Here is a 14,142-nt window from a genome sequence, read left to right as displayed (position 1 = left end):
TTGAGCAGGCTCCGTATATCTTTTTCATCCAATCCTTGCACCATTGATGAGAAGCCAGCGGTGAAGTGGCCCGCGCCAACCTAAGAAAACAACGGTGTTCCGTGATTGTACTTGTCCGCCTCTTGATGTCAACAATGACGCATAGGTACAGGTGAGGATGACGATGCAACATGAACTTAACCTTCTGGATCCATCGTTGCATAAGTTGACTACGCACTGTGAGCCGACGGGTTGGTAAGACGAGAAGTCGGTGAGAAGATCTGACCACACCCTCCGCAAAAGCCCACACGGCATTGCGGGGTCGCAGATGATGCGGCTCTCAAGTGGGGTTGTGGAAGATACTTGTTGATGTGCGCACTGCATTTCCGTGGTCGTTATGATGTGGAGAAAGTTCAGCTGTGAGGCGGCTCAAGGGAGACTCCCGATGCATCGTCAGGATGATTTCGAGATTGTGTGGAGCGCCGCATCATCGAAGTGTATGTCCGGACCATCGCGATGGTAAGATTGTTGATGTTTACATGCTCTTGCATCTTGAGGTATCCTTCACCCAAAGGAGCAGCGGAGAGCGGAGGGAGTCTAACTGCATGAGGCCTAATCATGTTCACGCATCCCAGATCCCAGCGCGACCGCCGCTGACGTAGTTTCTTTCAATCGTCATCTTGACTTTTCGATCCCCAGCGCCTTCCACATGCGAAATGATTGGCGTTCCTGAAACACATCCCCATCGTTCCTGGACGTTCCTGAATTACGTTCGACTTACAAATCGCGCTGGCTGTGGAGTAAGAAGTGGACCTGACTCTCTGCTACAATCGAATCGACATTTTCCAGACGAGGGTCCGACGACGACCCGATTCCTGGGCCTTCGATTCGTGTGTCGTCATGTCACACTAGCTACGGTTCGAACCAAATTTCCCAAGATTATGGCGTGAGAGGCGCAATGGGAGAGTAAGCGGTGAAAGAGCGGCAAACGTACGGCCACGTGCGTCAACGTCGGCATGCTAATAACTGACAGAGTTCAGCGAGTCGACTTGGGCAGCGTACGCTAATGGCTTTCGCGCCTCGTGAAGTGGAGGCAGTGTCGATTCGAAATACCTATCGTGTGCCGTCTTGTGGAGTTTGAAAAATACCACCGGTTACTCATCATTACCTGGACATGCACGCACTACTGCACCAATCATGCTCTAACTCATTGTATAGTAACCGAGCCCAAGGTATTGGACGATAGAGCGACTTGCGACAAATGACGAGTAGCAGGCGCGGCTCTAATCTACCCTGGAGTACGAGCGATTGGCTCGAATGCAACTACTGCAATGTCGACTCAAGATAGACGAACAAGCGATTAGTATCTTCAAAATGATTTCCCTGATCTTCATGAGCGCACGCACGTGATCTGCAATCATCTCGGCGGTCCACGAGTAAGAGGCTGCAATCGCACCACTTCCTCCATCTCGAGGTTTCCCTGGCTCTCCCAGCATATACACGCGTCTCTCTCTGCATCACTCTCATCATCACGCGTCATCAGGGTGCCACGACCTTTGCGCACCACATATTTACTGACAACAGCATCGATGCCCGGGAGCTCACAAACAACCGATGCCGAATCCCTGCATAACTCTTGACCCACACACATGGCATTTACTCGGCATCTTAGATCCGTGAAGGAAGGTGCACGGGGCACAAGTCTACCACACCACACCAACCAACGGCTTTCGTATCAAAAGACGCAGGGAAGCCGGTCCCAAAACGAAATAACACGGCGATAAGAAAGACCCTGTTTTTCTGTGGCATTCCTGTGCGATCTTGAGCGGGCTGTGCAAAAATAGCATGTGCTGGCAAACTAAACGCAGTCCAACTTTCATCTCTAGTGCAGCTTGCGTTGGGTAGATGTGGGTTTAGGACAACAAAGAGAAGGATGTTACCAGCACATTTGTTGTACGGCAAGGCCCTAATCTCAACAACACAAACAATATGCGCAACACATGCATATTCCCGCAAAAACAACCGCCCATGCGCAACATACAACACATCAATCACGGTTCCCCTCGAAAGCATCACGTCCAAACCCTTCCGGGCCAAGATCACCCACCCGGCACACTTCACCCCAAGCAGCAATCCACCATGAAGATCCTTCACAGCACTGCGGGGCACCTTGCGCTTGGCGAATCTCACATCCCCCATCACCCATTCAGAATAGAAGGATGATCTTTAGTTGGGCCATCTTCCTTTGTTCGCAAACACACGCAGGTTTACGCGAACGGCCTGCGGCGACCAACGCCAATGTCGTCGCCGAATGATCAACATGAACAGCGATATCTCAGCTGATATATGGCCATGTGTTGGCGATGATCAAAACATTTGGTCAACGGGCCGTCTAAACCTGCTTTTCGACTATCCCTTTCCCTTGGTTTTTGAAATCACGATTGACCCGAAGATTTGGTGGTAAGTGCCGCTGGATGCGAAGCGAGAGTGCAACTGCAACCACAGCGGTAGCAGACCTTGGTCACATAGTGGTAGCCCATGATTAAACCTGCCAGTGCAAAGCTGGATTGGATGCCTCCCGCAGATTAGGAAATTTCCAAACTGCAAAGAAAGAATCAGGGTCCGCTCGCACGGGTTAGTGGACGCTACGATGCGTTGGCTTGCAACCTTAGTAACTATGGAGTGATGTGGGGAATATTCTGCATTCTCATTGCCGTGGTTGATTACATTAGGAAAGTGCAGGGAATCACGTTAGCGGTGGTAACAGCGACTCAGTACACGTCTGTACACATGTCCGCTGGTTTCGGCGGCTAGCAGCTGATCGCGTGTTTCAGAGAGGCGAATGTGGCCGGCGCGCGCTGGCATGCTGGGTAAAAGGATACGGGGTGGGCAAGTGGAGGGGCGTGATTTTTTAATGGGGGCGAAAGAATGGGGAAGGGAGGACATGAGTCGGGTAGGTCGGCATGCTCGGGTTCTACCTATCTGGATATGGCGGAGAGGGAGGGAGGGTGGAGGTGGCAGTGTTTGTTGGGTGAGATTTGTGAGATTGTAGATCGAGGCATTGTTGGCATGCATCACGGAGGCGAAAAAAATGATATGATGAATGGGATAGAGTTGAATTGTCATTGCTAGCTACATGAGGAAACAAAAGAAGACCCGTCATCTGCCCAGCTCGACACCAACTGGTGGAGCGCTTACAGCGAAGCTATGGACAGGCGAGATGCATGCATGCGGTACGTTTGTATACTCCGAGGGTGAGAAACGCATAGTTGGGTATTTGAGAAAAAGCGATCGGGTTGCCACGCTCCAGCACTTGGAGTGTGTGGTTGAAGAAGAAGAAGAATGTTGCGAGTCCGTGTTTGCTAGAACGAGCCGTTCCATCCGTTCTCCGTCTATTGTTTGTGTACGATTCGTGTGCTGGGTTTTTTGTTTGTTTGTAATGGTGATGAGGATGATGAACGCCGTTGATGCTCCGTGCCGTAGGTGATATAACTCCGAAATTGCTCGACAAATAGAAAGGCGTAGAGCGGCTAGTTGTTTCGGTGCCGTGTCCGAGTGCCAGTGCTTGAGTGGTGGTGTGTTTGCTTTTGCTGGTGGCGAGATAGTCAATGGCCACCAACGGAGGTTGCACGGCCAGGAGAGTACTCTCCCCTTCGACGAGCCTCCTCGCGGATGTACTTCTCAACGTGCTGGTCGGCTTCGGCACGGCTCACACCAGCGGTAAGGTAGCCGCCGGCGTCTTCTTCGAGTTCCAAGGGAGTGACTACCCCAGGGCTGGCGAGTGGCTCCAGACGTGGGCTGGTTGGCTTCGGTCCAAAGCCCCTGTGCTGACGGCTCGTGTTGGCGAGGAGTTGTTGCTGGTAGAGGTACATTTGTCTCTGAACCTCGTACTGCCTGTTGGATGATCGAGGCGAAGCGGGCGAGTTGGGGCTGTCAGGACCAGCAGTAGGCGTGTTTGCATGACTTGAGCCTTGGGATGAAGCGTAGTTTGCTGGGTGGAAGCGGGGCAGAGAAGGAAGCCTCAGGTGTGCAGCAGGGCCGGTGTTGCTGGATTGCCGTGGGTTCATGGCTGGGCGACGTCGAGCCTGGGAAGGGATGTCGAGAGGCTGTGATCTGGGCGAGAGAGGCGAGCTGATGGCAGGCATGCTGCGGTCGGCAGTTCGAGAAGACATGTTCTGGTGTGAGGTATCGGATCTGAAGATGACTCGCGAAAGGGAAGGCGACGTTGGCGGAGATCGCATATGACGAGTGGCGAGTATATCTCGCGTTCACCTGGAGGAAGGAAGGGTGCGGCTCCGGTGAGTTGTTATATCAACTTCTCCTGAATGACAGCGAGGAGAGGGATAATCGAAAGATGGAGTACCGTGCTTGCAGGCAGCAAAGCACAGAGCAGCGGCGGTGTCTAATATATCTAGCAGCGGGAGGGTCCAGCAGAGGCTTGGGACTTGGTGGCAGGGCTCGGGGATGGTAGCCGATCTTATTGGAAAGGTACAGTGTTGATCTTCCGCTTGAAGGCGCACCGTCGTGCGGTAATCGTTCCTGAGAGGGTAACGAGCCTGATGCACGGCTCAAGTGGACCCCGTTTCAATGTGGTGGAAGCACAGGCGCCTGCTACTGGCAGCACACCAAGCCGGTGTCTATCAGTTGCAACAGGTGGCTGCGGGCCGGTTATGGCGGAGTACAGATGGCGCGTGTGTTTTCCCGAAACCTGGGTCCACAATCAAAGTAAGATGGAGTGCAGTGCGTCGAAGAGGGTTGAAAGCTAATCTAACAGTGAATAGGATAACTGGTACACAGCGGCCTTTACATAGCTAGTACCGACGGAGGACAAGGCCGCTACAGCGAGGCGCGCCATGATAGCAGGCGCTATAATCTCGTCATTTCACCTCGCAGGCCTTGGTTTCGCGGTTTGGGCGGGGCGCTGAATTCCTGCCTCGCTAGCCATGCGAATCGTCCAACACGCCTAAGCAGCTTGTGTAGCTTGTCCGTTATGACGCAGTGCAGCATGCCCGGCTCATGATTAAGACCGAACACGTGCCCGCCTTGGAATGCCCGGCGCTAAACGCGTGGTGTGAAGACAGCATTGCAAACTGCCCTCCATTGCCCTGCAGCGCCGTGGTGGGTGTGATAGGGTACCGTTGCATCTGCAGCAGAGCCCTGCGCCAGGTTGCAGCAACGTCTTTTTTCTTTCACGTCCGCGCGCGTGCTCTCCAAAGTACGGTCTGATGAGACCAAACGGTAGCGCCTTCAAGACATGACACCACCACACTGCGGCCGCAACGCCAAGTGCATTCCACCTGTGCAGCACAACCGCGACATTCTTCGCAAAAGGGCATGCACATATTGGCTGGATGTAACGACGTGAACCGATCGTGATCCATCATGCGCCTTTTTCTCTGTCTATCCCGAAGTTCACCCTAACATCGCCGAAGAATATATGTGCGATATTATTTGGAGGGAGAGCCGCTCGCACGGTACAAACAACGCTGCACAATCCCATATTACCCAACATGCGGAAATACCGCCTGAAGGCACTGCCGCCGAAGCCGCTCCTACACACAATTCTTCCATCGTCTACTGAGCGCTGACCGATGACGCCAGCGCACGAACTTTAATGTATGTGATGTTCTTCTATAGAGGGTCCGGCTTTGCTCGCCGCGATGCGATGCCGTCACGTAGTTTGGCTTGGGCACCAGAGGACAGAGCTTAGCGCGGCTATCAGAGCAGTTGTTTGGGCATCCCGTCAATGCGTCAACTTGCGATGGAGAAGTTGTACTGTTGTACAGCTTGGTAGATCTCCCGCGTGCGGCTCAGGTAGATGAAGCAATGCAGCCGCCGGAGGAGCTCGGGCACATTGAGTCGGCGCGCATTAGCATAGGAATAGGCAAAAGCAATGAAGTACGTTAACCTAGAGAAAAGGTGAACACCCTAGGGTCTACATCGATGTTAATACACCCACTTTGCATGTACTTATGTTAATGTAGTCTACAGACCTGTTCAGTTTTTCCCTTGTATAAGGTGGGAGATTGAGGCTGCTTATGGAACACCGAGGTTAATCGCGGCAAACAAGACCGCTTTGAGAAGGTGTGACAAGTAGTATATCACCAGCGACATGTCTCGGGTCACTCATACTATTTGCGGTACGCAGGTCGTGTCGTGAAATTGTTGGATTTGTTGGTTGATGTATGTCGCTGCATGCTTTCCTTACTATCATCTCGCGCCCAGCTTCTCCAGTGCCTTCGCGCCCTGTTCCTCCCACTCTGCCTTTGATATCCACATGTTCTCTTTGTCGGCCATGATGTGTGCGAGCACAGCTCCACCAAGGAACACCATGTGCCTTCGCCGTGGCGGGTCTTCGATGCGGACCTTGAATTTCTGTGTATGTGTTAGCAGAATTTAGCCGGCATAGTAGGTGTGTACCCACGTTGAGTCGCTCCGGGTTTCCGCCCAAGACCTTGGTGAGCCACAGCTGCTTGAGCTCCTTCTCCAGCCGACTTGGCAGACCCGGGTACATGCTGCTACCACCACTGAGCACGATGGCCTGGTATAAACTGCTCCTGACATCGACGTCGGCCGCTTGAATGGTGTTGAATAGGAACTCGGCGATACCGGGCTGCTCAACGTCCACAAGATGCGGCTGGAACAGACATTCGGGAGCCTCGAAGCGCTCGCTGCCAACCCGGATGACACGACCATCAGGTAGAGTGTAGGATTCCACCAGCACGGTTGTGTCTTCGCTAAGACGCTGGTCCAACTCAAGGTCGTATGAGACGTAGCAGAGCTTCTCCTTGATTTGACGGACGGTCTCGAAGTCGGCGGTTCGGTTGAGGGCGTATCCTCTCCGTAGCAGGAGGGCGATGAGGTTGCGGGTCACGTCGCGTCCGGCGACATCGAGACGGCGTGTGAGATGGTTGAGGACAGTGCTTTCGTATACGGGAACAATATGCGTGACACCATCTCCCGAGTCGACGACCACACCAGATGACAATCCCTGCGCGTATAGAGCTAAGACAGCCTGGATCGCCACGTATACACCTCCAAATCCGTAGCGCTCGAACATGACTTCGCACATGGTTTCGCGGTTCTTGAGCGGGTTCATCGGCGGTTCGGTGAGGAGGATCTTGCGGCCTGTAGTGTCGAGCTTCATCTTGTCGTGGAAGGTGTAGTCCCAGACGTGTTGCATGTCATCCCAGCGCTTGACGATACCATTCTCCATCTACGGACAAGACAGCGTTAGCTCGGAGGCAGCTTGAGATCTCGATAATGCACATACAGGGTACGTGATCTGAAGCATTGAGCGCGCTGCCGCTGCTTCGTCACCGCACATTATGTCTTTCAGCTGGATGTCACCGCCATCTCGCTCTTCGGTTCGCAGGATGGGTCGGCCGACTATCGAGGGGAACTGGTGGTCGGGGAAGTTCTAAAGAGGGACTTGTTAGCTTTTGCCATGACCTGTCAGCCGCGTTGTATAGAACATACCTGTCCGGCGTAACCCGCCTTGAGGAAACCCGTACCGCCATCGAGGACTAATTGAGGGTAAGTAGAGCTTCACATATAGCTGAGGCAGCTGCGCATACCAATGGGAGCTTCAGCCATCCTGTGCAAAGCTCGAAAGGTTGTTGGGACTGAAAGAGTGGATGTTGGAAGCTGGCCGTAGCTCGGGGCTGCCTGCCTTGAGGTTGACGACGTTGGCGGGGCGCATGGTTGGCCAGGGGTCCGTGAGCACTCAAACGGGCAATGCGAGGCTCACAACAACTTGAAATGCGTCACTTCATGTCTTCAAGATTGCGAGATAACTGTAGAATGATAACAAGCGGAGAACAAAAGCAATGTACAGCATGTATGATATGCTACACATCGCATGTCGCTGCAGGTCTGGTGTACCAAAGAGGTTTCTTCCTCTGTAGCCCATACATACAATAATTGACATCACTACACTCGAAGACCGTTCATAATCCAAAGATAATAACATCTCTCTGCATTTATTATTTAGAAAAAACCTTGGAAGATGCTCAGGTGTGGTCACCCACCTCATGCTAGTCGCATGGTCACCCACCTGGGAACTTGGGGAAGTCGCGACTTGCGCATCGCTTAAGGCCTGGTCCGAGCGCCTCCTGCCCACTTCAATATCGTCGTTCTGCAACACCGAACTTTCTCTCCAGCCAGTTCAACTAACAGCAGGTCAAGATGCCTTTCGTAAGTACGCCCTGAATTGCGCCCGCAATGCACCCCTCTATTCCATTGCCATACGGCAACCCCGCTTCGACGAAAGTCGAGTGGAGTCTTTGCGAGATGCTTCGAATGCGGGTTTGAAGCGCCAATCGCTGACTCTGTCAAAAGTCCAAGCTCCAGAAGAACGATGCCTACTTCTCGCGGTACCAAGTCAAGTACAAGCGCCGCAGGCAGGGAAAGAGTACGTTCTGATCCAACTGTTCAAATCGCGACCTCTCTAACAATCTGCAGCCGACTACTACGCCCGTAAGCGGTTGATCACCCAGGCCAAGAACAAGTACAATGCGCCCAAGTACCGCCTCGTCGTCCGTTTCACCAACAAGGACATCATCTGCCAAGTCGTCCACTCCGAGATTGGCGGTGACAAGGTCTTCATGGCTGCTTAGTACGTCCCCACGACTCCGTTTTGCCTGACAAACCACTAACAAAATCCAGTGCCCACGAGCTCAAGGCTTACGGCATCACCCACGGTCTTACCAACTGGTCCGCCGCCTACGCCACCGGTCTTCTCCTTGCCCGCCGTGTCCTCAAGAAGCTCGAGCTTGACGAGGACTTCGTTGGTGTAGAGGAGGCTGACGGTGAATTCACCCTCACCGAGGCCGCCGAGGTTGACGGCGAGGAGCGCCGCCCATTCAAGGTCTTCTTGGATGTCGGTCTCACCCGCACCTCCACCGGTGCCCGTGTCTTCGGTGCCATGAAGGGCTGCTCCGACGGTGGTGTCTTCGTCCCCCACTCCGAGAACCGCTTCCCCGGATACGACATGGAAGGCAAGGAGCTCGACGCCGAGACCCTCCGCAAGTACATCTTCGGTGGTCACGTCGCTGAGTACATGGAGACTCTCGCCGACGACGACGAGGAGCGCTACAAGTCTCAGTTCAGCGGCTACATCGATGACGACATCGAGGCTGACGGTCTTGAGGAGCTGTACCAGGACGCACACAAGCAGATCCGTGAGGACCCCTGGAAGAAGGAGGAGGGCGAGGCCCCCAAGAAGTCCAAGGACGAGTGGAAGGCCGAGTCGCAGAAGTACAGGAGCAAGAAGCTCACCAAGGCCGAGAAGGAGGAGCGCGTCAAGGCCAAGATCGCCGAGATCACTGCTTAAGCTGTTCCTTTCTCTTGTTCCTACTTTGTTCTATCATAACAAAAGCACGGCTTTGGCGTCTGGGGATGACATGGAAAGGATGCCTGCCTTTGCAGGATACATCTACTGTACTTAGCCTCACGACCTCAATGAGATGACGAGACGGCAAGCCGCGATTGGCTACCACAACAAGATACCCCCCAAACAATGTGCCCCTCCTGTTCAGCGTGTGTGAAGTGTTCTGAAATAGCAACATGTGACACGCGCGTGTGGTCGGTAGTGGCCGAAACCACATGGCGTGCTGTCGCAGGTTTGACCATGTGGAAAGACAAGCACGGGTTGCTGTTTTTGTGTGGCCATGACGGTCAGGTGTTTCAGCGGCACTGAGGGGACAGTCGGTAGTCAACGCTTTACTCCGCGGAGTCATCAGCCAGCAGCAGAGTAAGGCATGTGGATATGTTGCGATTAGGTTCGTTTCAAGGAAGAGGGCAGACAGCTATATAGGCCATGCTCGCCGTCGATCATAATGTTCGGCAGGATTGAGGACGCGATAGAGCTTGGTGTGGAGAGGAGAAGGAGACCCGAAGCGCAATCAGCCGACACCTTTCGTCATCGGCCGGCTCCCACAGCTTGCAGTGCACGTTCGCCATAACATCGCATCGGCCGAGCATCGCACAGAGCAGCTCCCAGAAATCACGCAGCCGTCAGCCTTGAGCGCAGCGAGTCGTTGAAGTCGCACGGAACACGTTATCTGAGAGAGTTTGCAGCATTTCCAATCGGCGGATTCTCGTGGAAGCAGAAACCCCGCTGACTTCCGTCCGCCTCACCGAGGCCGTCTGCAACCCTGACGCATGGCGAGAGGCCCATATACGCAATGACAGCCGTACAAACACCCGGCGATACCGCGTCCGCCATGGAAGACATTCACGGTGTTGATGTATCATGGCTGCATCACTCGACTAGAGGTACGTGAGGCCCGCTTACCCTGCTGGGTGGAGACGTCTCGGCTTTGCGGCGCAACCCTGAGCTTGAGAGGCTACTAACATGTTGCGCCTGAGCAGACCATCACCATCGCCAGCAGGCGCCCTCGTCGCCCGGCCTGACCAGAGATGCGCCGCCCAAGACATCGTCGCATGGTGGCCTACCCGCCAGACCCCGCCACGACGAGCAGCAAAATAATGAGCCGACACCGGCGCCTACGAGACCCGCATCGCCGCCGCGACCGCCCCCAGCTGCGGCCGCTGGCCCAACTCCTCCACAAAAGATACCGAAGCGTCCAGCGCTGCTTGGCCGCGGCAGTACCGACAAGAATGGCAGCGGCACGACGCCACCCGACGCGAAGAACAGCTCGCGACGCAACTCGTGGATGAACAGCATCAGCTCCAAGTTCTCGTCGCAAAACTCGCCCGCCGCAACAACACACACCCAGGCCCAGGGCTCGCCCGCTGCTACTAATGGCACAGCTAACGCGTCACCCTCGGCCAACGGCGCCCTGAACGGCATACAGGCAGCTTCGGGGGGCACTAATGGCGCGCCCGAGCCCTACATACCGCAGCAGCCTAAGAGCTCGTTCGTGGGGAACGTGCTGCGACGCCTGTCATCCGGAACCCAGGTCGGCACCGCTGGCAAGGTCTATCCGAACGGCGGCATGTGCCCGCGCAAGATCATGAACGTCGACCCCAACCGGGAGCGATGTCTAGTCCCGGAGCTGGATCAGAACAAGTTGCGCAAGGTGGCATTCTGCGTGGACGTTGAGATTGCTGGTGGACCCAAGTACAAGGATGACATCGAGACAGACGACAAGACCAAGCGCAAGGAAAAGAAGCTGAAGGAGCGCGGCGAGGGTGAGGCACTCAAAAACCCGGACGCGGTGGCGGAGGAAAAGGACAAAGACGGTGTCGTCTCCATCGCCCAAGAAGTCGTCGGCAACGATTCCGAGTCGAACCCAGAGGGAACAGTCGTGCACGAGGACAAGCAGGAGCCGAGCCGGAAGAAGGAGAAGAAGAAGCGATCTGAGGCTGAGCGCAAAGAGCGGAAAGAGAAGAAACGCAAGAAGGCCGAGGAGAATGGCACAATCCCCATGGAGCTTACCAGAGACGACGACAGCGCCAGCGCCGAAGGAGTACCTGCTGCGACTGGGGCGCCGACCCCTCGCGCTCAAGACCGTCCGACGATCGACCCGCTGCGTATCTACCGAAGATGTTGCCAACTCCGCGAATCTCCTATCCTCAAGCGCATTAGCGACCAACTCGCGGCACCGCGCGCATGTTCTGTTGTTCAACCGGGAGTTGTCACCTGTCTGGATCTTACAGGGTCGAGATTGCAGCTGGCTGACGTTTTGACGCTATCCGACTGGCTCGCCATCGTACCCGTGAAGAAACTGTTCTTGGAAGACGCAGATCTGAACGACGAGAAGATACGGGTCATACTCGCCGGTCTCCTGGCTGCCAAGGTTCCTGAGCCGCCGAAGCGACGTGATCTATCCAACGACGGAACACAGGACGGGCTGTGCCAGCAAGGCTCATGCGCAGTCAAGAAGCTGGTTCTCAAGAACAACCCAAAGATCACAGCTGAAGGCTGGAAACACATCGCTCTGTTCCTATACATGTGCAAGTCTATCATGGCGGTCGACGTGTCGATGATACCGTTTCCCAAGTCTCGCCCGCAGGTGGCATCTCCGCCTACGAACAGCACACAGGCACCGTCATCCACCAAGGACGCTAAATCGGCAGATGTAGCCGAAATATTCTCCAAGGCCATTTCGGAACGACTGGGCGGTTCAGAACTTCAAGAGCTAGCCATGGCTGAATGCAACCTCACTTCGTCAAGCATCCGGAAAATCATCGACGGCTGCGTCATCAGCGGTATTACACGTCTTAGTCTGGCGACGAACGACATCGACGCCGAAGGCCTGGAACACGTCCTACACTACTTGCGCTCTGGTGTTTGTCAAGGTATTGACATTGGAGGGAACGACCTGAGATCATTGATGGACAAGATTTGCGAAAGTATCAAGGCCTGCCCGAACAGCCCACTCTGGGCGCTGTGCCTACAGGATACTAATCTCACTCCGGATGCTCTCAAGACACTTATTCCGACTCTCATCAATCTACCTTCCTTCAGATTCCTGGATCTCTCGCACAACAGAGGCCTCTTCATGGGCCAGACATCCCTGTCTCTCCTTAGGAAGTACATGCCTCAGTTCAAGGAGCTGAAACGCATACATCTCATGAATGTCGATATGAAGCCGGAAGATGCGATCGCTATCGCGGAGATCCTGCCGGACTGTCCACATATCGCACACATCAACATTCTCGAGAACCCTGAAATAACACGCGTCGCTAGTTCGACCGACGAGGAGACACAAGAAGAAGCTGCTGCGCTGTATGCATCACTCACTCTAGCGGCCAAGCTGTCCAAATCGCTCATTTGTGTCGATGTCGATATCCCAGCTCCAGAACAAGGCGAAGTCATCAAAGCCCTCGCCAAACAAGTTGTCGCATACTGCTTGCGCAACATTGAATCCATCAATGAAGTGCCAGAGCTTCGAGCAGCACCTAAGCAAGTTGAGGTTCCGGACATCCTGCTGCGTCTTGTCGGTACGGAAGACGATTACCAGGAGACTGACAACATGTCGAATGCGGCAGATAACGACTACATTGTGGGAGGCACAGGCATTGCGAAAGCGCTCAGCTATTGTCTTTCGCACAAGGAGAACGATCTCCGAAGGGTTTCAATGCCAGCAAGTGGCACTTCTACTCCTAGAAGCAGGAATAGGGTACCAGTGCTTGAAGAGCCAAGCAAGGCCAGAGCCATGTCCAAGGATCTTCTCGAGACTGCGCGAAACACACGGTCAAGGATTCAGCCTGCACTTATCAGAGAGGCGAAGAGTGACAATGACCTGAACTACCGTAAGTTACACAAACTTCCCAATGTGTCGATATGCTAACATCCTGACAGGTCGTTTACTTTTCCTGGATACAACACTCCAAGGCATGATCCAACGCTTCGAGGACGAATACCCAGAGACACGTCTCCAGCCATCCGATGCCGCTTCCACTACGAGCTCCAAACTCAGCAGCTCACCACCTACCTCCTTCGTACCGACACTCGAGAACAGCGTCTCAACAGACTTCACCGCCGATCAATCCGACGAAGACGAACCCTCCACCCTACGCTCACGCCACAACTCCGACGTCTCCCTCGCATCCCGCCACATGTCGCTCGAAGAAGGACGTCTACATCGCTTCGGCCACCGCGTCCGTACCGGTCTTTTCAACCCATCCCGCCCCACCACCCCCGACGTCTCCGAAAACCACGTCTCCTTCATTTCCGGTACGGCAGATGACCAAGGTCTTCCCGAACATCTTCGCACCCTGCGCGCATACTTCCAGAACTACAGCGGCGACGAGATGAGGCATATGATTGAGGGCAAAGGCTGGGAACAGGCTTTCAACAGCGTCGTGGAGAATGCTGAGGAGCTGAGGAATCTTGAGAAGGAGGACCCGGAGCAGTTCAAATTGTTCAAGGAGAGTCAGATTGCGGCGTTGAAGAATCGTAATCCGGATATTTTTGCGCCCGGGGAGAAGGGTAGGGAGAGTGCGGAGGCGGACGGTGGGGATGACTTTGCTATTGAGGATTGAGGATCGACATTCTGAGGTGGGCGTTGTGGAAGTTGCAGAACGGTGTTTAGGGTATTGGGCGTGGAACCAGTGTAATATCCAAACTGCCGACTTGAGCTGATAATGGTGGTTGAGCCGCTAGAGCGTGACCCGCTCAGCCCAAGTATTCATTCTTTGTATATTTATAACATAGAGCCGTGATGGCTAGCACTATCGCCTTGTATGGCG

The 14,142-nt window shown here is 54.4% G+C and overlaps 4 protein-coding genes across 4 annotated transcripts; 2 read left to right on the top strand and 2 right to left on the bottom strand.

Annotated features, from left to right (window-relative positions):
- Positions 1-3,584: 3,584 nt before the first annotated feature.
- On the bottom strand, positions 3,585-4,151 carry J4E90_010076 (uncharacterized protein; the record flags this gene model as incomplete). The annotated part of the gene is made up of 1 exon (XM_051439592.1): positions 3,585-4,151. The coding sequence occupies one exon, from the start codon at positions 4,149-4,151 to the stop codon at positions 3,585-3,587; it is 567 nt and encodes a 188-aa protein (XP_051286501.1).
- A 2,038-nt stretch (positions 4,152-6,189) lies between these two features.
- Positions 6,190-7,575, bottom strand: ARP2_1 (Arp2/3 complex subunit, actin nucleation center; the record flags this gene model as incomplete). The annotated part of the gene is made up of 5 exons (XM_051439591.1): positions 6,190-6,354; positions 6,404-7,195; positions 7,253-7,399; positions 7,459-7,505; positions 7,557-7,575. The coding sequence occupies 5 exons, from the start codon at positions 7,573-7,575 to the stop codon at positions 6,190-6,192; spliced, it is 1,170 nt and encodes a 389-aa protein (XP_051286500.1).
- Positions 7,576-8,166: 591 nt separating this feature from the next.
- RPL5 (60S ribosomal protein L5) lies at positions 8,167-9,313 on the top strand (the record flags this gene model as incomplete). Its single annotated transcript, XM_051439590.1, has 4 exons — positions 8,167-8,175; positions 8,320-8,392; positions 8,443-8,596; positions 8,647-9,313. The coding sequence occupies 4 exons, from the start codon at positions 8,167-8,169 to the stop codon at positions 9,311-9,313; spliced, it is 903 nt and encodes a 300-aa protein (XP_051286499.1).
- Positions 9,314-10,166: 853 nt separating this feature from the next.
- J4E90_010073 (uncharacterized protein) lies at positions 10,167-13,935 on the top strand (the record flags this gene model as incomplete). Its single annotated transcript, XM_051439589.1, has 3 exons — positions 10,167-10,257; positions 10,354-13,203; positions 13,253-13,935. The coding sequence occupies 3 exons, from the start codon at positions 10,167-10,169 to the stop codon at positions 13,933-13,935; spliced, it is 3,624 nt and encodes a 1,207-aa protein (XP_051286498.1).
- Positions 13,936-14,142: the final 207 nt, after the last annotated feature.

The sequence above is a fragment of the Alternaria incomplexa genome, assembly GCF_024043165.1.
Source record: "Alternaria incomplexa strain BMP 0042 chromosome Unknown scaffold_19, whole genome shotgun sequence".
In the NCBI taxonomy this organism is placed as follows: domain Eukaryota; kingdom Fungi; phylum Ascomycota; class Dothideomycetes; order Pleosporales; family Pleosporaceae; genus Alternaria; species Alternaria incomplexa.
Note: the sequence above shows the minus strand (reverse complement) of the source record. Positions and strands in the feature narration are given on the sequence as shown.